The following is a 26345-nucleotide window of genomic DNA, read 5'->3' as shown; positions in this document are numbered from 1 at the left end:
ATAGAGAACATGCTTGGCGTGACGTCATCACGGCAACCATCCTGTTCCTGTTGCGTTTTTGATATCGAACGTTTTTGAGCCTTGAGGTTTGTTCCTTTGGTTTTCACATTGGGGTTTCTCCATCTCGTCCTTTCTTCAGACATGGCCTTCCTTCGTCGGCTCTCCTGCCCATTGCTCTCGGTGTGCCGGCAGCCGTCCGTCTTGGCCGATTATCATAAGAATGTGAGTTCGACTGACTATTGAACCGTCTCGTGTGTTGTTTACATTTTTTATAACGACTCGTACACCCTCCTGACGCCACCGACAGGAAATGACATATCTCCTCTGTGGTAAATATAGATTACTGTAGATCTTGTCTCGGATCCGTTGTTTAGTGATGGACACGATAAACGGAGAATGCCTCAAGAATGTTGAGATTCCTCCAGATTTATTTCATTTTCGTGTTGAACAGTAATAGTGAGTGTTTTTGAAAAGGTAATCAGACGTGTGTGTGGTTTATAATATTTTTCCTCCTCGTTTTCAAGCCCCACGAAACGATGTGTTTAATGAAAAAAAAAGTTTAGGTTTTTAATTTTTTTTTTCTTCTTTCTTTTATTTACCTCAGGGGAGGGGGCATGGGCTTTGTTGAAAACACATCAACCACACCCCCCCAAATGCTGTTATTCATTTTGTTATAAGAAGTTGCCTTGGAAAAACGCCATGATTGACTGTTTTAACATGGAAATACACCTCAACACTGACATCACCCAAGGCGGAATACCCCCACGCTTGGGATGGGAGGGAGGCGCAAATGAAGTCGCTACAACCTCCATCGTGTGACCCTTAGTCCTGTCGAGTTGAGATTGGATAATTAACGACCGAATGTATCGCAGTCAAAAACCGTCAGACAAATGGATACAAAATGGCGTATTCTAGTCTGATTAATTGGGCCGAATCGTCCTTACGATGTAATTTATGCGTTAACAAGCCTTCATTTCAATCGGAGAACGTGTGGTACAGCCTTGGGAAGGCAGTATAGCTCAGGTGGTCAGCTCTCATCGGAGTTCTATCCTTTACGTGGTCGGAATGAACGAGGATCTCTTCTGGGGTGGCAGCAGGGGGCGCTGCATGACGGAGCAAGCTGCCCAATAAGCTGGCTATCGTTTAGACGTCTACTTTTAAAGAAAAAGGCTAGATGGTCATTTTGTGCTAGTACCCTGGTTAAGCTTGCTTGGAGGTAATTTTGGAATTGGCAAGCCATGTCTGTGTTATGGGATTGCCAACACCAACAGCAGGGCCAAGGGAGAGACAGATGAACAAAGGATGCAGTAACAATGAGAGGTGGGGGGGGGAAGGAAAAACGGGGAAAATATTAGTGGTTTAGGTGGTTTAACGGGGGTGGAAAAGTTGTTCGTTTTGGATAGCGGATGATCTGAGATGGTGATGACCAGGTGTCTTGAACACCTGGAGTCTTGAAATGAAATATATATATATATATATATATATATATATATATATATATTATACATTTTTTAGTTTCCAATTCTCTTGTTTTTATGATGTGCGAAATACTGAGGTGAAGCAAGTGTTCACTCCGGAATGGGGTGCCCCATAGACACGGGTCTTACTCCCATCCCTCAGAATTTCTCCGGTGCTTGCAACTCCCTGCGTTGATTCCTTCTCCTGCGAGAGAAGATTCCTCTCAGGGAATCTGTTGGGGTCGACGACGGGTATTCAGTGGGCAACCTCAGACTTCTGACCTGGTTTGGCTGAGCCGTACGTGGTTAACTGCTGGGTCGTTAGGTATTGGAGGCCACCGGCCCGACGATCTCAGTGAGCACTGTGCCCCGCACTCTTCCAGGCGGATGGTCTTGCCTGCCACACCAGTTGCGCAGATTCGGTAGACTGGATCTGGGTGCTGGGTCGGCATTCGTCCCAGGGAACCACAAGTGAACCAATATTGGGATGGCTCACGGTCCCAAACTGCTATAGACATCTACGCACCTCTGCGCCATGGTGGTCAACACCCGAAATGCGTTGGAGTGCGGGGGGGGGGGACAATGGGCCAGGGCCCTTAAACCTTGGCAAGAGAGACTTAAAGCCAGCATTGACCCCTCCCCATGGCTCTCACATTTTCTCAGGAGTACTTTGATCAAATGATTCTGAGTATTGCAGATATATATATATATATATATATATATATATATATATATATATATATATATATATATATATATATATATATATATATATATAAAGTTGTGGACCTGGGGTTGGGCGTGTAGACCACGAGGGGTGAGCTACCTCTAGTTTGTGATGCAGCGGGTCACTAATCAACCGTGAATGCCAATAACTCAACCGTGTGACCTAGGGTCCTCCCGTCTATGGGTTAACCGGGTTACCAATTAATCATGTGATTTATTTACCGGGGAACACGCCATCGGTAAGCCTTGCTCAAACCGGATCACTTTACCAGATCAGATGCAGCCGAGCGGAACTGCCAAGCATGTACCGGTTTAAAAAAAAAAACAGATCGTTGGGGGATAAAGTCCCAGCCAAACTTGGGTGTGGGCCATGCTGGAACAATTGAGGAAAAGACAAAAATGAGCTGGGAACATTTCTATACAAAGCATTTCTTTACAATGGAGAGGAAAGGTTTATGTGGCACATTGAATTGGGTTTATTTGTACTAGTACGTGCCCGTAAAAAAAAAATTACAATAATAAATAAATAAACCACACAGGCCGTTTCTTCGCTCTCACGTACCCGTACGTACGTGACCCGGAAGTTCGATATTATTCGCAATTTATTTTTTATACCCAATTATTCAATTAGCGCCAACGTATTTTACCTTTTCGCAATGTCGTGGCAAGGAAAAACAAAAAGAGAAGAGAAGAGAGAGAAAAAATTTACTTCCTGGTTCGGAGCATACCAGCACTCTGATGTTCCTGAAATTTATACACCGTCTAATATGAAAACGATCATAACTTGGGCCATTCTGTTTATCTATAAATGCGCATAAGAAATCGAGAAATTATTAGAATACACGGTCATCACTCTCCGGAAGCCCGTACGTTGTAACCCGTAATGGGGAACGTGGCTGTGCTTCCCTTCCCCATCGGCCATGCCCACGCAACAATGTGTCTTCCCATTGGTTTGGTAAATAAATGGCCATAACTTGGGAAGCACTTGTTCGATTAATATCAAACCTTGAAAAGGCACATCCTCAGGTCCCCAGCAATATACCTGGCAAGTTTCAATTAGATCGGACCAGAGGTTGTCGAGAAACAGCTGTCTCACACACACACACACACACACACACACACACACACACACACACACACACACACACACACACACACACACACACACACAATTAGATATAGCCCAGAGAGAAAGAGCACATGAGGAAAAACAACTTCTCAATACCTGGTGTGGTTGACAGACTAACGCAACCCAGAACGCTTGGGGAGAGGTCGATAGGTGGGAAGAATACTGGTGGTGTCTAAGGTGTCAGAGTGGGAGGTGTAGTGTAGTGTAGTGCAGTGTCGTGTCAGAGGAAAATGGGATTGCGAGTCAGTAATGATGATTTTTGTGCGTTCAAAGAAGACTGAATAGATGGTGGAGAAAGAGAAAGAGAAAGAGAAAGAGAAAGAGAAAGAATATAGATGCGTGAGGCGAAAGATCCCGAACGTAACCATGTAAAGGTCTGTTTGTGTCGAGTGTCCTCGTGAAATGGCGCGTTATCTCCGGCTTAATTACTTTGTTGGGGCTCGTGGCAACATGTGCTCCGCGCTTGTCTGTCTGGCTGCACAGGGATGGTGGAGCGTTGACAGCACGGCAGGAAGTCTCGGCAGTCGCCCCGGATCAGGCTCTCAAGTAGAAGAACGTCCTGGCAATCCATGGGCGTCGATTTGCTTTTGAAAAGTAGGGGGGACATTGCATGTCCAGACCACGAAGCCCACTTCGTGCTGGCGTGGACACAGCAAGTCTACCCTTGCAAATTCTTGATTTTATACGCTTGTTGACATGCTGCCTTCTGATCACACAAATCCCTTAAATTAATCTGACCATCTATCGACCATCTTTTTATCAAATGTAAGCAGACTGAGCGAAATTAATTAAACATTAATCATACACATTTCAAAGTTTCAAGAGTCATCAAAGAAATATATATATATATATATATATATATATATATATATACATATATACATATATATACATATATACATATATATACATATATACATATATACATATATACATATATACATATATATATATATATTGTTGTGGTTGACGAAATTCACAAACCACCATTCAGGTCCCTTAGGTGAGATATCTCTGTAAGTATATGTGTAGTTAGGCCCAAACCCGTTGTTTCGAGGGAATAAATGTCATTCAGTCGGGCTGCGACTCTTCAGGATAGCCGTTTTTCTTTTACTATCTTTATTTTGGACCAGCCGCCATTACTACCACCACCAACCACGTCTCAACAGCCATCACACAACAACCATCAACCACAACGCCGCTTCACAACAACAGCCACGACCTTTACCGTCACAACTCGCCACCATCGCATCACCACCATTCTTGCGCCACTTGTGGGCACCGATACTGGACTCGTGCAGGGCGCGCACCGAGCAGCGTGTTCAGAAACATCACAGACTTTTCGAGGAAAACGGATCAAAAACGACTCGCGCCCACTTCTGTTCCGTCCTGTCGGTGAGCGTGGGGTGATTTGGCCCCGCCTCCAGGGCGTTGGAGCGTGGTCGCTATATGCAAATTCATGGATCAAAAAGCATTCACGCCCACTTTTCCTCGGTCCAATGGGGAGCCAGTTAGAGGTGAAGGGTCGGAGGTAAAGGGTCAAAGGTGAAGCGGCGAAGCCACGGGGCATATAAGGGGCCGCGTTCGTCAGTTCGCGGTTGGGAGTTCGCAGTTGGGAGTTCACGGAGCCAGTGAACAGTTGGGACGAGTCAAGAGAGGAGACGGAGAGGGCGATCGGACGAAGCTGTGGAGAGGCGGCGGCGGCGAAGGCGGTTGAGGGGGTGCTCGCGTCGGAGTCGGGGAGCTGCGGAGGGAGAGGCCGGCGGCGCGACCGAGGTCGTGGTGGAGACGCTCGTCGCGGGACCCGAGACAGGGAGATATCCTCCTTTCCCCCGAGCATCAACAACCCCCTCCTGTTTCCCCCCGCGCTGAGATAGTGCGACAAGGGGGCCCCTTTCCCACCCCCTACCAGACACTGTCCGCGAGGCCCGCGGAGTTGGGGCGCCACCGCCACTTTGCGTCTCATCATCAGACGGGTAGGCCCGACGCGGTCTCGGCCCCAGGCCCGCCTCATCCTCGAGGGTGGTCCTTTTCTTTTGCTTTGGGTATATGTGTTGTCGGCGCCGTCTATGAAGTAAAATTGTATAAGTGTTGCCGTGTGCTCGGTAGTCGGATAGCTCTGCATTGTCTTCTTCTTTTATATTTGCTTTTTGTGTAATATTGTGTTTCTTCTTCTATTACATTTGCTTTTGGTGTAATTGTATATGTGTGCTTTCCGTTCATCGCGAAATAAATGTGCTTATTGTTGAACTGTTTTCCCGTTTCGCTTCGTCTTTTCCTTTATTGAATCTCCATCTTACTTCACGTAAAGGGTTGGTCGTGGGCTAAAACGCCCGATAATTAATCGAACCGTGGGGGCTGACGATAACACCGCTCGGTTATCCCGATAGTACGGAACGGGTCGCTTAAAGTGGCCCGTGTCCGAAGTCGACCTGCGGCGAGGTGCGATCGCCCGGTCTACCCTCCGTGTGGGTACTTAGGTAGGTCGAATTTGGCGAGCAACCCTATCCCACGCGGGGGGCCGATTGGCACGATCGTGGTGAGGCCGAAAGGTCCACCCGTGACTGGTTCCCGGCGTTAGTCCGAGAGGGTCACGACGGGATTGTCCGTCCGGTGGGCGACGTACCGCGATTCGAGTTACGTGGCCGTTCGCACGCCGGCGGGCGCGAATCCGCAACACTGGTGTCAGGTCGTGCGATATAAACTCATCGCCCTCCTCGCGGCACTGGTATCGGAGAACGGGAAAACGGGCTCTCCTGTCTCCAGCTAAATTCACGGGAATCGGTCCAGGGGTGAGAGAAGCGACCCCCGATTCCCTCCAAATTACGAGCGAGCTAAATTAACCCTTTGCGAGAAGCAAGATGGCGTCTCAAGGCGAGCGGGAGCCGGGGGTATTAGAAATGGATGTAGAATGTGTAGAATCCATGGCTCAGGATGAAATCCCCATGCAGGAAATGTTGATTGTACAGGAAAACGAACTCGCCCAACTGAACCCAGAGCCCGAAATAGGTGCGGCAGCGGCCGCGGTGTATGACACCTCCCCTCCCCCCTCTCCACCAAAACCCTTCCCCGATCCCTGCCGAAACGGCTCACCCAAGCGCACCCGACATGGCCCAGCTATTCACCATGCTGGCAAAGATGAATGCGGAAATGAAAAACGAAATGAAAGGCATGAACGAAAAGATGGATACAAACACAAATGAAATGAAAAACGAAATGAAAGGCATGAACAAGCAAATGAACGGAATGAACAAGCAAATGAACGGAATGGAAACAAACATGAGGGAAGAAACTAATAAGCTGCGGGGTGAGACGCAGAACATGGGCCGATGCCTGCAGGCGGGCATGAAGGCCGTTAGCAGGGAGCTTAAAATGGCGACTCCACGTGTGGGAGCGAACGAGCTGGAAGGGGGTGCAACGGCTGTCGGGCCCGCGGTGGAGGCGGGTGACAAAATAATTCGGGGGGCGTGTTGGGCGAGGGTCGTGACAGAAAAAGTGACGGTAACCGAGAGGGACAAACTAATTGGGGTGACGGGGACGTGCACGAGGGAGATAACAAGGGAAGAGACGGAAATGATAGTTGAGACAAGGGAGGTAAAGGGTGAAGAGTTGGCAGAGACACGGGAGATGGGAACGATAGAGGGAAGACTACACGATGAAGACGGGGTAAGTGACGCACACACACACACGGAGGTAGTGGAGGATAAGGGGGGTGAGCTGGTGGACTGGGTGGAGGCCCGGTGCGAACAGCTGGATGGCCTCCTCCAGGAACGAGGGGAGGGAGTATGCCCCCTTGAGGCGAGTCACGACCAGGTGGGTTCGGTCGTGCTTTGCGAGGTTGAGGGGACGAGTGCTGTGGACAGGTGCATGGAGAGCTTGGCGGGTATAGAGGCCCCGGAGACCCTTGTGGGGACACGAATCCCCAGTGTGGTTGTCCCTGTGTGTGTGGTGCAAGGTGTGAGTGCGTCCCCGTGTATGGAAGCGACCCCGTGTGTGAGTGGTGTGGTGGCGATTGTGCCGGAGTACGTGCTTCCCAGCATGCCGTGTGTAAAAGGGGCACCGCAAATGGAAGAGGCCGTGTGTGTGAGTGAAACGGCCAGTATGAGTGAGGCACCGCGGATGAGTGCCCCCGCGTGTGTGAGTGAGGCACCGCGGGTGAGTGCCCCCGCGTGTGTGAGTGAGGCACGGTGGATGAGTGAGGCACCGCGGGTGAGTGCCCCCGCGTGTGTGAGTGAGGCACGGTGTGTGGATGAGGCACGGCGGGTGAGTGCCCCCGCGTGTGAGTGGTGTGGTTTGTGTGAGGGCAATGGCACGAGTGAGTGAAGCCACGTGTGCGAGGGAGATGGCATGCGTGAGTGAACGGCCGAGTGCAAGGGAGACCGTGTGTGTGAGAGAGCGGTATGTAAGGGAGATGTCGGTGGGCATGTGTGAACATGCAGCCGCGTCTCCCGGAGTGAGTTTAATGGTGAGGTGTGTTAGCGTCGTAACACGCGGGAGTGCGTGGGTCGAATGGCGACGACGGCGACATGTGAGGAAAGGAAGCCGAGTAGCGGCTGTAGTTGTTTCGGGGACCGTGCCAGGTTCACCCAGCAGTGAGCACGAGGTCCGTGCTGTGCAACGCACGAGGCCCCCACGTGCTCGCTTGCGAGAGTGATGTCCCGGTCCGGAAACGCACGTGGTGGATTTGCCGATCCCGCGGACGGACAAAGTTTCGGCAGGATTTCGGATTTGGACCGGACGGGTTCTCCACGCGATCGTGTGTGTTAAGCTCCAACGGGCAAAGCACATGTGTTCGCGTGGGGAACCCCTCGAGACGTGGGGCTTGTTTTTTTTTTATGCGCACGGTGACGCCATGGCTGCACGTGGGGTTGGAATCCGGCAGGAGGGGTATCCCTGCCGGATAGTACCGTCCAAGGAGGGACCAGGAACACGTGCAGCTGCATGACGTCACGGGCAGGTGCAAAGTGCGCGAGCTGTGAGTTGCCGCGCTGGTGCTGCGCATGTTTAAAAAAAAAAAAAAAAAAAAAAGCAAGCCTCACTTTCGGGTGCACAGGATTCCTGGGCAAGGGGTGGAAGACCCCCTTGACCAGGGCACAGGATGGAAACTAGTTAGGGGGAAGGGTTAGCTTAGCTAGACCGACTCCATGGGGCAGGGGTAAGTCCTCATGGAGTCCGTGGAATGGATTAGTTAGAGGGATTTAGATGAGCTTTAGGTGGGGAAATAAAAGTTATTTTATGATTTAGAAGACAGTGACAGACAGTGAATGTGTAGTGGGGACGTAGCTTAGCTACGTAGTGTTAAAAGGAACGTGCTACTAGTTTAAGGGACGACATGGGAGCACGAGTTAGGGGATGTAGTTAGAAGGATGGCAGAGTTCAGCGGTGAGTGTGTTGAAGAGTTGGTGAGTTGTGAGGTGAGCACTTGAGTGAGTGAGGCCAGCGGGTCTGTGTGAGTGGAGCGAATGGGGAATGCATGGTGCGATGAGTGATTGGGGGGAGGAGTGACTCCCGCCCAAGGGACCCCGGGGTCAGAGTAAAGTGAGTTAGCTGGGTTAGTTAAATTGAAAAATTGAGGTCGTTTTGTTGTTGGTGGGAGTGTAGGCTCGAAACCCGTTTGGAGGGGTGCAGGAGCCCTGTTGCATGGTTGGGAGCGTGGCTGCGAAAGGTGAGTATCGCTGAGTGGGTACCCCGGGCACCAGGCTAGTCGGCCGTAGTAGGCCAAGGGCCCATGGGGGGCCGGGATAGCGTAGTGGGCACGGGTGCGGCTGCTTGGTGCGGGGGCCCGGGGCGCCATTAGCCGCGTGGGCAGTGTTGTGGGCACGGGTGACCCTCGGAAAGGGGCCCGGGAAGCCAGCCTGCCACCTGTGCGTTTCAGGGGAGGTGCCATGGGGGGCACTCCCCGGTGTTTAGGGAGCTGGTAGGCTCGGAGGCAGTGTAGTGCCCGGGGGTGCCATCGTCGGAGAATCGGCAGAGGGTCGTGCCTGCCAAAGGGAGCCACGTGTCCCAGCCATGAGACCGTGTGAGGGCACGGAGAGAAAATTGGGGGGGCGAGGCCCGAAATTGTGAGGACACCAACACAGACGACGGGAATCTGGGTTGTTAGAACCAATAGTTTAAGCGAGAGGCGCTTGTTGAAAGCCCCGGGGTAGTTTAACAGTTAAATGGATAGGGTAGATTAGGAAGTGTACCCCTCCGCACCATCCATCCCCTCGCTCTCGTTGTGGGCCGCTGGACCCACTTTGGGTTAGATTGCTGAACTCTGGGGAGGCCATTCTGAGGCTTGAGTTGGGCCTCGACACAGGACGTTAGCTCTCCCTTACTCCCCTCCGGGAAAGGAACGTAGGGGTTGGGAGTAGGCTAGGTGACAGGATAGGTTAGCCGAACAAGGACAGTACAGGGGGTTAGGGGACGATTTATAGTGGGGAAGTAAAAATAAAAACAACAAAAAAATAAGTTGGGGCTAAATTGGGTTTGACAAATTAAGGGAGTGGGTATAGACAATGACAGGCAAAGGCGATAGGTTGGGAGGGAGACCGTAGGGTAGGTCCGAGCCCGCCTTCCGAGTGGCCAGCACCACCGCACTCCCTCCACCAACCTCCACTGAACGGCAAAGGCTGGCCAGCTTCATCTGCCGGCTGGCTGTTTTCTGCAAGGCCTGTGCCATCGGCTGGCCGTGTTTTGCTTCAAGGCCTGTGCCGGCCACTTCTTCTGCGGGCTGTGTTTGCCTGCTGCCTTTGCCATGCCATGCCCACTGCCCCTGTTCACCAGCCCCGTTCAATTTTTGCTTTGCCCCCCCTGTTCATTGCCATGTGCGCCAGGATCAGAAAGCAACAGTTTGCAAGCTGCGAGAACTGCCCTGTTGGCAGCTACAACACGGGCCTGCAGTGGCGGCCCGTGCACCGTGTTTGTATTCATCCATACATTCGTTGTGTTCATTGCGTGTGCCACTTGAGCTGGCACGGAGACTACGTTTGTGCAGCCCATGCACCGTTGTGGTTCACTGCGTTCAGTTCAAAAGGGAAGGCCTTGGACTGCGTGTGAGCAGCCGGCCACGTTCCCTGTCACCTGCATTGTTTGAGTCAGAGACTGCATGCGAGCAGCCTGGCTCCCTGCTAACTGCCTTCTTTTTGCAGAGTTCATTGATCCTGGGCCATGGTTTAGTGTAAAATTTGTAAGTTAAGGTAAGATGTACTGTAAATATGAGTGCGCCCCCGGCATGTCTGTCTTAGCGCCGGCAATTTTATTTAAGTCGTCCGTGTGAGTGAGTTTGTTTCGGTAGTTACTCAGCCCTCAGGTTATTTATTTTGGGGACACGAATACCATGAATGTCGCACTCAGGGATCCGTAGGTAAAATGTACTAGGGGAAAACTACACATGATGGCACACGAAAATTTGACGACTCGGGACGAGTCTGTAAAAAGGGGAGGGGGTAGTGTTGTGGTTGACGAAATTCACAAACCACCATTCAGGTCCCTTAGGTGAGATATCTCTGTAAGTATATGTGTAGTTAGGCCCAAATCCGTTGTTTCGAGGGAATAAATGTCATTCAGTCGGGCTGCGACTCTTCAGGATAGCCGTTTTTCTTTTACTATCTTTATTTTGGACCAGCCGCCATTACTACCACCACCAACCACGTCTCAACAGCCATCACACAACAACCACCAACCACAACGCCGCTTCACAACAACAGCCACGACCTTTACCTTCACAACTCGCCACCATCGCATCACCACCATTCTTGCGCCACTTGTGGGCACCGATACTGGACTCGTGCAGGGCGCGGACCGAGCAGCGTGTTCAGAAACATCACAGACTTTCCGAGGAAAACGGATCAAAAACGACTCACGCCCACTTCTGTTCCGTCCTATCGGTGAGCGTGGGGCGATTTGGCCCCGCCTCCAGGGCGTTGGAGCGTGGTCGCTGTATGCAAATTCATGGATCAAAAAGCATTCACGCCCACTTTTCCTCGGTCCAATGGGGAGCCAGTTAGAGGTGAAGGGTCGGAGGTAAAGGGTCAAAGGTGAAGGGGCGAAGCCACGGGGCATATAAGGGGCCGCGTTCATCAGTTCGCGGTTGGGAGTTCGCAGTTGGGAGTTCGCGGAGCCAGTGAAGAGTTGGGACGAGTCAAGAGAGGAGACGGAGAGGGCGATCGGACGAAGCTGTGGAGAGGCGGCGGCGGCGAAGGCGGTTGAGGGGGTGCTCGCGTCGGAGTCGGGGAGCTGCAGAGGGAGAGGCCGGCGGCGCGACCGAGGTCGTGGTGGAGATGCTCGTCGCGGGACCCGAGACAGGGAGATATCCTCCTTTCCCCCGAGCATCAACAACCCCCTCCTGTTTCCCCCCGCACTGAGATAGTGCGACAAGGGGGCCCCTTTCCCACCCCCTACCAGACACTGTCCGCGAGGCCCGCGGAGTTGGGGCGCCACCGCCACTTTGCGTCTCATCATCAGACGGGTAGGCCCGACGCGGTCTCGGCCCCAGGCCCGCCTCATCCTCGAGGGTGGTCCTTTTCTTTTGCTTTGGGTATATGTGTTGTCGGCGCCGTCTGTGAAGTAAAATTGTATAAGTGTTGCCGTGTGCTCGGTAGTCGGATGGCTCTGCATTGTCTTCTTCTTTTATATTTGCTTTTTGTGTAATATTGTGTGTTTCTTCTGTTACATTTGCTTTTGGTGTAATTGTATATGTGTGCTTTCCGTTCATCGCGAAATAAATGTGCTTTATGTTGAACTGTTTTCCCGTTTCGCTTCGTCTTTTCCTTTATTGAATCTTCATCTTACTTCACGTAAAGGGTTGGTCGTGGGCTAAAACGCCCGATAATTAATCGAACCGTCGGGGCCGAGATAACACCGCTCGGTTATCCCGATAGTACGGAACGGGTCGCTTAAAGTGGCCCGTGTCCGAAGTCGACCTGCGGCGAGGTGCGATCGCCCGGTCTTCCCTCCGTGTGGGTACTTAGGTAGGTCGAATTTGGCGAGCAACCCTATCCCACGCGGGGGGCCGATTGGCACGATCGTGGTGAGGCCGAAAGGTCCACCCGTGACTGGTTCCCGGCGTTAGTCCGAGAGGGTCACGACTGGATTGTCCGTCCGGTGGGCGACGTGCCGCGATTCGAGTTACGTGGCCGTTCGCACGCCAGCGGGCGCGAATCCGCAACAATATATATATATATATATATATATATATATATATATATATATATATATATATATATATATATATATATATATATATATATATATATATATATATATTGTTTATCAAGTCTCCTTCTCACGACCCTTGAACTGATTCACTAAACATAAACTGAAAACTAGACTGACATACAAATTGATATTACACGAGTACAGTCAACTTACCATAAAACTTGCCAAAAATATGAACCCTCTTGTCTGCCGATCGGGTTAAAAACTTTGTAGCAATGTCTTGGGGGTCAAGTGCAGTCAGATGATCTCGGTGAACATGACAGATCATGAGATGGTTGAGGCGTTGTTGGGTCATTGTGGAATGTAACCAAGTCTTCATACGTCTGAGTGCGCTGAATGACCGTTCATCTTCACATGAACTTGCTGGGGAAACCAATAGAAGCCTAAGCAAACGTTCTACCTGTGGGAACATTCGACGGACTTCTGGCACCATGTCTACAAATATCTTATGGTAATCCTCAACAGATGAACCACTGAACTGGTTACGAAAGAAGCCAAGTTCTTGCTCTAGGGAATCCGACAGTTCGGGATATTTGCGGACTATTTGTGGTTTGAATGACCCAGACAGAGCATTTCACCCAAGTCCCTATACGCCATGAGGTCGGTTGATGTGAAGTACTCGTTCAAGTTTTCGGATGCGCTGTCTGACTTTGAAAAATTCAACTCTGTATACCTCCTCTCCAGAATTGGCAGTGTATTCCTGCGTGCCTCCATCAAGTCTCTTCGGAAGCTTGCGCTTACGAGGGAGGGTCACTGGATCTAGTTGGCACTGCTGGAACTTCTGTTGTGCTGCTTTGAAAACCTCCTTAACAGTCTGGTCGGTACGGAGAGATTGGAGATTCTGTGCAGTTACCTTTGCAGCAGTAAGCATACCAGAGATGGTAATTTGTGAACCTTGAAGTTCCTTATTGAGGTATTCAAGGGATTGGAGAATGGGCAATGATGCAAACAGACCGAGAACACACTTTCCTGATGAAAGACAGCTTCGAATACCATTGGCTCGCAATGCCGTGTTCGTACCAAAGTCATCACTTGCTTGTTGAAAGGCATCCAGTACCGCTTCATAGTTATCCAATATCGATTTCACAGCAGGAGAACGAGTTAACCAACGCGTCGGGCAAGGAGTGTCAGCATCGTCAGTGTGGATATTCAAGTACAGATGCTTGAATTTTCCAGAGTTGTTGTAGATGTTGCTGAGTACCTGGACATAATTAAGGGCGTCTCTTATGAACGGTGCAGTTTGTAGGGCTTTGGATGTACAATCGTCTTTATTTTATTTTCAACGCTGCATTTAAAATCTGTAATTTAGTCATTCTAAATCGCACAGTTTAATGAGACACCTTATTCTGTCGGTCTATCCTTCGTCTTTGTCCTCATGCAAACGGAAAATTATTCAGATGATGGCGGAAGAGAAATTCCTTCCGGAACGTTATTTTTCCTCGTAAAAATGGCAAGCCACGGCTAAGCTACTAAGCCTAAGCCTTTTTAAATTGGATTTTCGAGGTAATCTCATTACTACCCTATAGATACCGTATAATCCGAGAACAGAATTCACAAATAATTTTCCGTTCATTTGTCCGAACCGCTTAGGTGAATTTTGCATATTTTTCAACAGCTACCTTTTAAAATCTATAATTTAATCCTCATAAGTCTGACGACCGAATGATACCTCTCGTTTTGTAGGTCAATACCTCCCCTAAGTCCAAGTACTGATGAAAAAATTATTTATATTAACCGCCGCAAAAACGAGTGAATCAGCGCATTTATTTTATGTTTCCCAAGTATTCAAAGCTAACTTAGTCGCCAAAATACCCACTTTCCTTCAATTTTCACCCGGTTTTCAACGTTGATTTAGGCAACTGTTATCAACTGTGAAATATGAAAACAATTACAAAATATCTTTCCGTTCGTTCGTGCGAGCCGGTAGTGAAACCGCGTCATCCTGCACAAGCTCCACCATCTCAATCAGCATACCAGACCGCAAAATCTTTTATTGGATTATAACTCGACGGTGCAAAGCCACAAAAATTAAACACACACATCATCGTGCAGGTAATATCAGGCATCTGGCAGTATAAATTAGGTGAAATAAACTATTTTGGTCGCTAAAGGGGCCCCGAGCCGTTGCGGCCTAACACTATCCAAGGTGTGGCGCTCCGGGCCATGAAGCCGCGATTTCTTTAAACACTCAAAATGACGATACATAGTCCGAAAACGTCCCAACATACCTCAAAATGTCCAGGTCACGTTCTCTGTTGGGTGAACAATTCAACGCTTGGGGAATTCTGCTTCGCAATGATAGGAAGAGCCGACATCGAAGGATCAAAAAGCGACATGGCCATGGACGCTTGGCCGGTGGGAGACCATGGCTTGGGAAGCACGGATTCTCAATGTTGAATTGTTTACCTATCATCTTTAATAGAACCATAATAGAGATTTAAAAATTTATTCTTGTATTTGAGGAGCAACTCGGCCTGGTTGTACTGGAGCAGCTCGTTTTGTGTTACGTAACTTACATTCAATGAAAAAGTGGAGGGGGAAATCGATATGTTGTCTCCCCCCTTGATAAAAAGTGGGGGGGGACATGTCCCCCCGGTCCCCCACCAATCGACGCCCATATGGCAATCGCATACCAATTGTGAGACGGAGTGAAGTGAAGAGGAGAGCTAACGGCTCCGCACTCCCCCTTTTATAAGCCCCGGCGAAGGGTGGAGTGATGACCAGAAAGCGACGTGCTGTGACCCGAATCCTGCTCCTCTATTGGGCCACAGCGGCCCGAGCCATGCCCTGCCAGGCTCCGGGACCGAAAACTGTCTCAGTTGCCCATCTACTTCGGCACGGGTCGAAGCTCCTGACCCAACATAGTGCATTCTCCCAGAGCCGGTACCCCGGCCCTGCACGTGCTCCGAGTGCAGTCTGAATGTCAAATTGCAACGGACTTCCCCCACCACCCACGACCCCCCCATGAGCCAAAATGCACACTCGGGCGCCATAACACACTCCCGGATTGCTCTTCTTGCGACCCCTCATTGCCCCTGTCTTTTCGTGGTCTGGTGATTGGATGAGGGTTGTATCAATTCGACGTGCTCACCCGGAACGTCCCCGGTGAGATGCTGTCAAGCTATTCACGTCTGTTTCTTGGTCAATCATCATGCGGTGCCGAGGACAACCCAAGTCGTGCAATACTCTTCTATATAGAGTGGTGAATTGTAGCGATGAGGGGGTTGTGGAAATATTTTTCTTGTGTGTGGGAGGTGTTTGTGGTCGAAGTGTTGAGGTTTGGTGAGCGAGGTGTGAAGTAAGGTGAAGTGCCGGTTGGGGATTGGTGCACAGATTTGAACGAAATAATGGTGCCCGCACATGGGTTGTGTAGTGTGTGGTGGATCCGAGCCACAGGAGGCATCGTGGTGTGCTTATCAATTGCATATTGAATGGTGTGTGTGCTTGCTTGTTGTGTACCATGGTGAAAAGGAAAGGGTTGGAGTAGAATCAGAATATGAATTAGAGATAGTTACGAGACCCATGCAACGCACTTTGTCCCATTGACCCACTTGACATGAGGGGAGGGTCTAACTATACGAAGACAAATAAAGTAACTGCATGGGGTTCACTTTATGTTGGGTGCCATTGCCTTACGAGGCATGTGGTTTTTGCAGAACCGCAACAAAATGTGTAATATATATATATATATATATATATATATATATATATATATATATATATATATATATATATATATATATATATAAAAATATATATATATATATATATATATATACATACATATATATATATATATATATATACATACATATATATATATATATATATATACATACATATATATATATATATATATATACATACATATATATATATATATATATACATATATACATACATATATATATATATATATATATATTATATATATATATATATATATATATATATATATATTGTTGCGGATTCGCGCCCGCCGGCGTGCGGACGGCCACGTAACTCGAATCGCGGCACGTCGCCCACCGGACGGACAATCCAGTCGTGACCCTCGGACTAACGTCGGGAACCAGTCACGGGTGGACCTTTCGGTCTCACCGCGATCGTGCCAATCGGCCCCCGCGTGGGATAGGGTTGCTCGCCAAATTCGACCTACCTAAGTACCCACACAGAGGGTAGACCGGATGATCGCACCTCGCCGCAGGTCGACTTCGGACACGGGCCACTTTAAGCGACCCGTTCCGTACTATCGGGATAACCGAGCGGTGTTATTCGTCGGCCTCGACGGTTCGATTAATTATCGGGCGTTTCAGCCCACGACCAACCCTTTACGTGAAGCAAGATGGAGATTCAATGAAAGAAAAGACGAAGCGAAGCGGGAAAACAGTTCAACATGAAGCACATTTATTTCGCGATGAACGGAAAGCACACATATACAATTCCACCAAAAGCACATGTAAAAGAAGAAGACAATGCAATATTACACAAAAAGCAAATGCAACAATGCAGATCTATCCAACTACCGGGCACACGGCAACACTTATACAATTTTGCTTCACAGACTGCGCCGACAACACATATTCCCAAAGCAAAAGAAAAGAGAACCACCCTCCAGGATGAGGGGGGTAGGCGGGCCTGGGGCCGAGACCGTGTAGGGCCTACCCGTCTGATGATGAGACGCGGAGCGGCGGTGGTGCCTCAACTCCGCGGGCCTCGTGGACAGTGTCTGGTAGGGGGTGGGAAGGGGGCCCCCTTTGTCGCACTATCTCAGCGCGGGGGGGACACAGGAGGGGGTGGGTGATGCTCGGGGGAAAGGAGGATTTCACCCTGTCTCGGGTCCCGCGGCGAGCGTCTCCTCCTCGACCTCGGTCGCGTTTCTGGCCTCTCCCTGTGCAGCTCCCGGCACCGACGCGAGCACCCCCTCGTCCGCCTTCGCCGCCGTCACCTCTCCGCAGCTCCGTCCTCTTCACTCTGACTAGTACCACTTCTTTCCAGCTCCACCGACGACTCTCTTGAACTCCGCACACTCAACTCTCAACTTCCAACTGAACTCTACTTGACTGACGAACGCAGCCGTTTTTATAAGCCCCGTGGCTTCGCTCTTTCACCCTTGACCCTCTGCCTCCGACCCTTCACCTCTCTTGCTGGCTCCCCATTGGCCCGAGGAAAAGTGGGCATGAATGCTTTTTGATCCATGAATTTGCATACAGCGACCGCCCTCCAACGCCCTGGAGGCGGGGCCAAATCGCCCCTCGCTCACCGATTGGACGGAACAAAAGTGGGCGTGAGTCGTTTTTGATCCGTTTTCTGCGGAAAGTCCGTGATGTTTTTGAACATGCTGCTTGGTGCGCGCCCTACACGAGTCCAGCATCGGTGCCCACAAGTGGCGCGAGATGGTGTGGATGCGATGGTGGCGAGTTGTGACGGTAAAGGTCGTGGCGGTTGTGGTGAGGCGGCGTTGTGGTTGGTGGTTGTTGTGAAGCGGCGTTGTGGTTGGTGGTTGTTGTTGTGAAGCGGCGTTGTGGTTGGTGGTTGTTGTTGTGAAGCGGCGTTGTGGTTGGTGGTTGTTGTGAAGCGGTGTTGTGGTTGGTGGTTGTTGTGTGATGGCTGTTGAGATGTGGTTGGTGGTGGTAATAATGGCGGCTGGTCCAAAATAAAGATAGTAAAAGAAAAACGGCTATCCTGAAGAGTCGCAGCCCGAGTGAATGACATGTATTCCCACTAGACAACGGGTTTGGGCCTAACTACACATATACTTACCGAGATATCTCACCTAAGGGACCTGAATGGTGGTTTGCGAATTTCGTCAACCACAACAATATATATATATATATATATATATATATATATATATATATATATATATATATAATTAAATTTATCCTCAGAACAAGACATGGATGTTCCTATTTAACAATCCATTGGATTTTGATTTTGTCATTGTGTGACCTTTTTTCAGCAAGTTCTATTTTTACTCCATAACGAACGACAACCTCTTGTCTTGTCATTGGTTTGACGAAACTGATGTGTGTCTGAGGAAGCTGTTTGGGTGTTTTCAAAAAGGTTGTATTTTTGTCTCTGGTTCGACAGCATCATACTGCATCGAGAAGTACGCCATCCCTCGGGGGGCGGGGGAGGCTGGCTGTCCCAAGTGCTAGCACGAGTTTGTGAAAGTTAAAGATCCCATAATGCCTTTTTTTTTGCATTGACTGCCAAGGCTCGTATGAAAGCTAACACGTGGAAATGCACAACAAGGGGAGCAGGAGACAACAGCGTGGTGGGAGAGGAAAGGACAAACCAGTGGGGAACAGAGACATTAGTAGATCTGTGGAAGGGAGAGCGTTGGGGCGGGGAACACGGGGTAAACAAGATGGACATTACAGGGACTTTCAGGAAGGAAAGCAGGGAATTTTAAGGAGGTGGGTTTGGGGTAGATTAACGGGGGTAGAAATGATTGAGGTTTTGGATGGGGGAACATAAGAGATGGTGTTGAACAGCTGTTTTGAAGACCTGGAGGGAAGAATGGAATTGAAGAGAGTGTGGGAGTTTATTCCAAAGGCGAGAAAAAAAAAGAGGAATGAAAGAGTGAAGGTGAGCAGCGATTCGTGATTTTGCTAGTTTTACCAGAAGGGGGTTGTTGGTGGACTTTGAGCACCCTGTGGAAATATGGGGGGACAAATCGCAGAGAGAGAGCAGGGGGGGCAGGGCGAGAGCAGAGAGGAGATGGTAGAAGACAGAAAGACCACCGACTTGCCTGCGGGAGAGAGTGAGGTCCAAAGACTCAGCCTCATTGTGGGAGATACCAATGATCCGAAATGCCTTGGTTTCCACAGCGTGAAGCTGAGAAACGTGTGAGGCAGGAGCACCAGCCCAGAGGGGAGAGCAGTACTCGATAAGGGTTTGGGGTGAACTGGGGAAGAAAAGATCATGGCTTTGAAAGGGGGAATATAAATGGTGGTGAACAGCTGTTTTGAAGACCTGGAGGGAAGAGTGGGATTGAAGAGAGTGTGGGAGTTTGTTCCAAAGGCAGGAATGGGCCACTCTTTGCAAAGAGTAGGTAAATGATAACTTGCACCCAAAACAAGTTATGAATTTGTGTTGTGCTTTACGCAAAGTCAAACTACCCAGTGCAATATACAGTATATCTATTATTTAAAACTTACTCACTAATAATTATCTGGGTGACGTAGAAGGCTGAAATTTTTTCATACCTACTGACATCGAAGCCGATACACCGGGGAGGGGGGGGGGGTCACAGAACCATTGAAAAGCATCCTTAAATGAAAATATCCGAAAATAAGTGCAGCCTTGTGCTCGCTGCAGGTGAGGGACCTGAGACAATGGGGACATCACAATGGAAAGTGTTACAATGTATATACTGGAACCTCAATAAAAATGTTAGTTTATGCATTCTATAACCATATAAACTGTGAAATGAAAACCTCAATTGATATCTAGCAGGGGGTCAGTGATGCTTGCCTGTAATCGCAAAGCTTCTACTTATTATGTACCTACATACAAATCACGGTGTGTGTGTGTGTGTGTGTGTGTGTGTGTGTGTGTGTGTGTGTGTGTGTGTGTGTGTGTGTGTGTGTGTGTGTGTGTGTGTGTGTGTGTGTGTGTGTGTGTGTGTGTGTGTGTGTGTGTATAACACTCTTCTTAGGCTCATGGTGGAGCATGCTTTGACAACACCATACCTGCCTTTACCCATAAGCTTGAGACATTATGATCATCCATTGAGAGATTAACCATGTTTTGATTAATGTGAATAACCATCTTCCCGGGATCTATTAGTGACTTTGTGAAATGATTTGGCGGAGGCTCAAAACGGCCAGAAATGTATCAAAGTTTGAAAGGCTTCATTTTATCCTCAGGTGATAGACCATTATGAAAATCCTCGCAATGTGGGCGCTCTGGACAAAGAAGATTCCAAAGTTGGAACAGGGTTGGTGGGAGCACCAGCTTGTGGGGATGTCATGAAGTTACAGGTTTGTTCCTGGTTTCTTGATTTTTTTTTTAATGTCAATATTGACCCCCAACCCCCACAAAAGGTCAACTCGTTCGTTCAGAGATTATATCCAGAGATAAAATATTCCTTGTGTGAATTTCCCATTTTGGTGGCCATCATCACCAGCAGAAATAATTTGGTAGGACTCTCCTGCAGTAAGACTAACCTGTATGGGACGGGAGCATGTGCCGGAACAGCGCGTCACTCTGTCGCTGTATGGAGGGATGAGTAGAAAATGGAATTAAAAAAAAAAAATCTCAACTTTAGGATATTTTCAAATTGATTATCATTTCTGGAAGGTGCACAGGTGTCCCTGCTTGAATTTTTGTTTTTGTTTGAATGTAGCCAAGATGTAAAATATAGGCATCACAAGCTCCACTATGACTTTATATTGTTGTGGGCCTGGGACGACCACTAGGTGGGGAAAGCTTGCGTCGTCTCCCACCAAACTCCCCAGAATTGTACACCGTCGCTCGGATAACTTCGCGAGCCGAAATAGGTGACCCTTATTGTCAGTAATTCTGTCTGTTTGTTTGGTTGTCATCAGCATAATTGGTCGTAAACGTGGGTGGATTTTGACCAAACTCGGGTGGTCGGTACATCTTATGACCTCGTGCTTTGGAAATTGTGATGGTTGCTCGGGACGCTTTGGTTCCCCAGCAACAACCGAAAAACCTTCAAAATCGGTACCGTTCACGTGAAATCAATTCCGAAAGCCATTATCCCACGTAGGGTTATGAAATTTGGCACGAATGATCTACAGGTGATGCTCTATCATATATATTCCGGTTTTTGTGATATGGAATACTTTGCCCGCAGCGTCCCTCCAATTAGGGTATGCGTGAAAATTGAAGGCCCCAAGCGACCAGGTGAGTGCATCGATACAAATGAAACTTTGCAGGTTCATGGGACTCAATGAGTACTCCAACTTTGCCTCAGGACATATTGACCGATTTCGCTTAGGTCAGGGGTCAAAGGTCAATTAGTGCAAAAATCGATAATATGCGAGTGCTGGAGGTGCCTTCGTGCCAAATGCTACTCCTCCGAGGGTTATGTTCGGATTGTCATGAAAATTCACACTAATCGTCTGGAATACATTGTGCACAAACTATCGAGCCGGATTTTCGATTTAGATCTTTGTTCACCCACAGCACCCCTCAAACTTTGGGAATTTCTGATTTCAAACGGCATATTTTGGTACTTTTCATTCAAATGGATACCGAGTAGTTATCAGTAGATGGAACTGGATGAGATTTGATATGCATAATCTTAAGGTGATTCCCTGTCCGCTATATGACATCCATTTTGCTCTATATCTTGTAGTTTCCATGCTCGGCGACCCATCGCCGCCTTCCGGCTTGTCTCTCTCCCTCTCTCTCTGCACCTATCCTTCCCGCAGTGCAAAGCAACGTTTGGTGAGGCATCACTCTCCCCACCTCCCCCCCTTTTCCTCACTCTTCCCCCTCTTCCTGGCACCCCCTTTCTCATCCTCCCCTAGCTTCACCTCCCTTCTCTGCCCTCCTTCCTCCCTCTGTCCTCTTTCTCCCCCCCCCACCCTTGATATCCCAGTCAGCGAAGTGACAGGTTGTATTTCTTCGTAATAAATAAACAGAACAGACCAGGTGATCGTCAGACAAATGAGTCGATAAGCACATGCATTTGTATACAAGAAGTGAACTCTAAAACCTAACCCCACCTATGACGCCAAAACACCAGATATGAACCACACAATAGGGCAGGCACAATCCAGTAATGGGCATACCATGATGGCGTGGTTGTGCAGGCGAGTATTGCACATGTTTGGAGGCGTGGGGATGGTATTGATGATGAGGGAGAAATGGTCAGAGAGGGGGGAAAGGAAAGGAAACTCGAAAAAAAAAAAAAACTGCAGCAGTTTTTGTTTCCTCTTCGGACCGCCCACGGTTGGTCTCCATTGGCCACTCTACAGGAAGGGTGGCAAGCTCCTTTGCAAGCCCTCAGCAGGACTGTAAAGCATATTTTATCGTGCTGTTACGGTGCCTTTTCGTGGCCACGAGTCCCCCACCTGGCCTTACCTGTACAGAAGGTTTTACACAATACAACCTCATCCTATTCTGCTCCTGAGATTTACAATCACCGCCTCGTCGGTGCATGTTTTACCATGGAACTTACCTCTGACAGATGCTAATACCGTCGTGAGTAACTTTACTGTACATGAGCGCTTGGACCAAGTTATTCTTGGCACAATGTATCTATGGACCCCTCCCCCATTTCCACCTTTCAATACACTTGCATTGATCACTATATTGAAGATATTGCTGTTTAATTTTTAATTATCTTTTTTTGTGCACAGAATCGAGACTTGGGGAAGAGCTAGAACACTGAACGGATCACAACGCAACAGGAGGAGTTCAGGGGAAACAGTGACAACGGAGCTGAAGGACAAAATAGAGGGAGACTTGGACTAACAATAGGGGAGGGGGGCGGGAGGGGCGCGAGGGGTAGTCGTTTGGTGTGTGGTGTCAATCAAGGACAGAGCGGGTGGACAAGATGAATACAGCCATAAACTCTTTGGACAGATCTTACTTTTATTTCTTTTTTTTCTCCCTCCATGACAGATCAAGGTGGATGATGATGGGAGAATTGCTGATGCAAAGTTTAAGACTTTTGGTTGTGGCTCTGCAATTGCTTCAAGCTCTTTGGCCACCGAGTGGGTGAAAGGCAAAACTGTATGTATGCTCTGCATTTTGGGGATTTATGTTGGTTTCTTTTTGTTTGTTTGTTTGTTTTATATTGTTGTTGTTGTTCCAATTTTGCAAGTAATGCTGGCAGGAGAATCAGGTGGTTTGTGATTTGTTTTGCAAAATTGTCAAGGCCTGAATCGAAGTGCTACTCCTATCACAGTGGAAAATTTGGAAGGCCCTGTTCGGTGATCCCACCGGAATCACGATTGTGCACGATGCTGGGATTTTGAATTCAAACTCGCGTATCATTGATTTGTCCAGAGTTTATTGATGTAATTGTAAAAGGGTTGGCAGGAGGGTTTGGAGGTTTGTGCACTCACCTCTGAGCTGCCAGCTTGGGTTTGAATCTCGACCCAGCTGTAAGCGGTCAACTTTGTCTTTTGTATGCTGACCCTCAGAAGGACTCGTCTACCAATGCTTGTCGTTGGTGGGACGTGAAGGATCCCAAGTTCTATTTCGCTAAGACAAGGCCAGTTATCACCGGCACCCCAATTGAATTACAAATTATTGCCCAAATTTCCTTCATTTGAATGTCAGGCCTGGCCGGCTGCTTCATGAAAGACCTGGGCCAAAACGTTACATGGCGAACCGCACAAGAAAGTGGGAATAATTATGGCTGTTAAATAAGTTGGAAAAGCTACTTCATGAGCCTTGGCTTGCTGATTTATTTTTCAAGGTGAAGGACGAGGCGTCGTGATGAATGAAATTCTTGTATTTCTCGAAAGGCGGCATTTTATTCCGTAGACAGTTGGTGGACATTCACCATCAAGGACATTTTCAAGTAATTGATGTAACCTATCTTCATGTTACAAAGTTGAATGAGTTTTTAAATGCAAATAAAAAGGTGAAAACTCGCTTGTTGTTCAAGTCGAAAACGTTTTCGTTCATTGTTTTTTTTTGTTTTTTTTTTGCATGCCCATGTTTTCGTCAACAGATCGATGAAGCATTGAAGATCAAAAACTCAGACATTGCGAACGAGCTCTGCTTGCCTCCTGTAAAGCTTCACTGCTCCAGTACGACATCTTGAACCGGAAGCCCGCCACGGCATTTCCTGCTTATCAATGTTGTTGAATCTTCGATTTATCAATGTGATGATCATCAGACAGATCTCTCTCTCTCTCTCTCTCTCTCTCTCTGACTGTAACTGTCGTGTTGTCCACAGTGCTGGCAGAAGACGCGATCAAGGCAGCTTTGAGTAATTACCGGGAGAAGCAGAAGAAAGGACCGAAGGAACAGCAGCAGGACACAGTTTGAGTTTAATTGGATTTGCCATGTTTGCACAAGCTTTGTTTTACAGTCAGGTGTTGATGCGTGGAGTGCAATCTTGGGAGTAAACATGTCTTTAATTCTGAGGTTAACGGTGATATTATTAACTTTGACTTTTGCTTTATTCATGCAGTGTATGTACTTTCCTCTTTAAATATAAAGAAGTGAACTGCACAGTGGAGTTTTAAGGTTCTGACAGTGCTCATGGGACAGAGGGTTCAAATGTAAAGTGCTCTCGTGTATGTGCACAGTGTAGCATCTGCTTTATACAATGTAGCCATAACGGAATTTGCTGCATATGTTTTGGCGTTTGGAATAGAAGTTGTTTCAGTTTTCAAGTAGAAATTAACGATACCATTTTATGCAATTGTGAACACGTCTCGCAAGCCTCAAATTGTCTGGACTGGATTTGATTAGGGAATAAATTTGACCCGACGGTATTGTGCTGTCCTTCTTCGGCAATTTCATCATAGGATATGCTCTCCTTTGACCATGGTGTTAAAGCTACAGAGAGGACAAACTTCCAGATAAACAATCGCATTGCTCATATTGATATTGATTCTACACAAGACGACATTAATGCATCAGTTACTTGTTTCAGGGCTGAAATGATGGCCTCGAGGTATGTGCACTCTCCTTTGAGCTGTCTACACTGGGTTCAAATCGATCCAGCGATAAACTGTCACCCTGGAATTTTGCAGGCAAGACAATCCATCTTTGTGAGGGCCGTCCTGGCCATTCCATCTCAGCATCTGGTGGATGTTAAAGATCTCAGTGTCGTTTGTGAAGAGTAGGTGAGCTATTGCTGGCACCCTGGCCAAATTCCAAATACCTGGACTTGGTGGAGTATCCTGCGTCAGAGTGGCAAATCGTCCAGGATTGTAAACCCCGAACCAATGAAACCTGGACTCAGGATTGTAACCTCTGGCCAATTACATTGCCTACTGGTGTGTGAAGATAAACAAAAGGGAGTTTTGAAAGATTGTGTGCATTTCAATTGTCCTGCAGCATTCTCACCAGTGTTGAGGATGAATGCTCAAGTTGGGACCTTTCAATGATGGGACCTCAAGTGTTCAAAAACTCTTGAGAAATGAGATTTTCGACACCAAAAAAATGTATGAGATGTACAGGGTGTCCCCGAGTTACTGTTCCACGTTGAAACCATAAAAGAAAGAACAATAAAATTGGATACGACGATGTTTACTGCGTGTCAAAGGATATTTTTCAAAGTTTTTGACTTTTGTTTCCAGTTGTCTCCTGTGACACGTGACATTTACAACAAATGCCGTCCCCATAAGAAAAAGTTCAGTGTGTGTAGCTTGGTAATGTAGAGACCAAATCAGCTACACCGATTCAACAAAGTTTAGATGACCTATGGAAGGCAGCCATGATCGAGGAAAATAAATTTGTGAGCAGCACAAAAAGTTTATGGAGACTGGTAGCATCCCGCAAAGGGAGGGGGCAGACCCACCAAGCAGAAGGACGTTGAACATGTTCGAGTGCAGTCAAATCCATTTGGACCGTCACCAAGGAGGTTGACTGATTCTCTAGGTACATAAAATGCTATACACTCGCAATATCAGCATTTCAGAGTTCTTATCAAATGTCGAAATGCTTTCACATACAGCAACCGCAACGTCGTATCCCATTTATTTTCTTGTTTTTTTTTTTTCTGCCGTTTAAATCTGGAAGAGTAATTTATCGACACGTAAATAAAACGCTATCTGCATACTTAAGCCTGTGTTGGATTATGAGATTCTTGTTTGTTATTCTCATCGCTGGAGCATCTTGAGGTCCCAAATTTTGGGTATAGGGACTTCAGATTTTGGTCAAAG

General features: G+C 48.1%; 1 protein-coding gene across 1 annotated transcript; it reads left to right on the top strand.

Moving 5' to 3' along the window:
• Window positions 1–5: 5 nt before the first annotated feature.
• ISCU (iron-sulfur cluster assembly enzyme) lies at window positions 6–24950 on the top strand. The gene is made up of 5 exons (XM_085880506.1): window positions 6–222; window positions 20388–20501; window positions 23119–23229; window positions 24179–24257; window positions 24407–24950. Exons 1-5 carry the CDS (start codon window positions 142–144, stop codon window positions 24496–24498), a joined length of 477 nt encoding a protein of 158 aa, XP_085736632.1. The 5' UTR covers window positions 6–141; the 3' UTR covers window positions 24499–24950.
• Window positions 24951–26345: the final 1395 nt, after the last annotated feature.

Source organism: Eptatretus burgeri, chromosome 5 (genome assembly GCF_056783735.1).
Source record: "Eptatretus burgeri isolate ZD-2024b chromosome 5, Ebu_testis_v1, whole genome shotgun sequence".
Lineage (NCBI taxonomy): Eukaryota > Metazoa > Chordata > Myxini > Myxiniformes > Myxinidae > Eptatretus > Eptatretus burgeri.
This window is presented reverse-complemented; position numbering and strand designations above follow the sequence as displayed.

Bases quoted from the DNA above. Each gene is read 5' to 3' on its own strand.
- ISCU (XM_085880506.1), top strand. From the start codon at position 142: ATGGCCTTCCTTCGTCGGCTCTCCTGCCCATTGCTCTCGGTGTGCCGG. The intron at 223-20,387 runs GTGAGTTCGACT...TTTTATCCTCAG, and splicing joins TGGCCGATTATCATAAGAAT to GTGATAGACCATTATGAAAA. The intron at 20,502-23,118 runs GTTTGTTCCTGG...CCTCCATGACAG, and splicing joins GGGATGTCATGAAGTTACAG to ATCAAGGTGGATGATGATGG.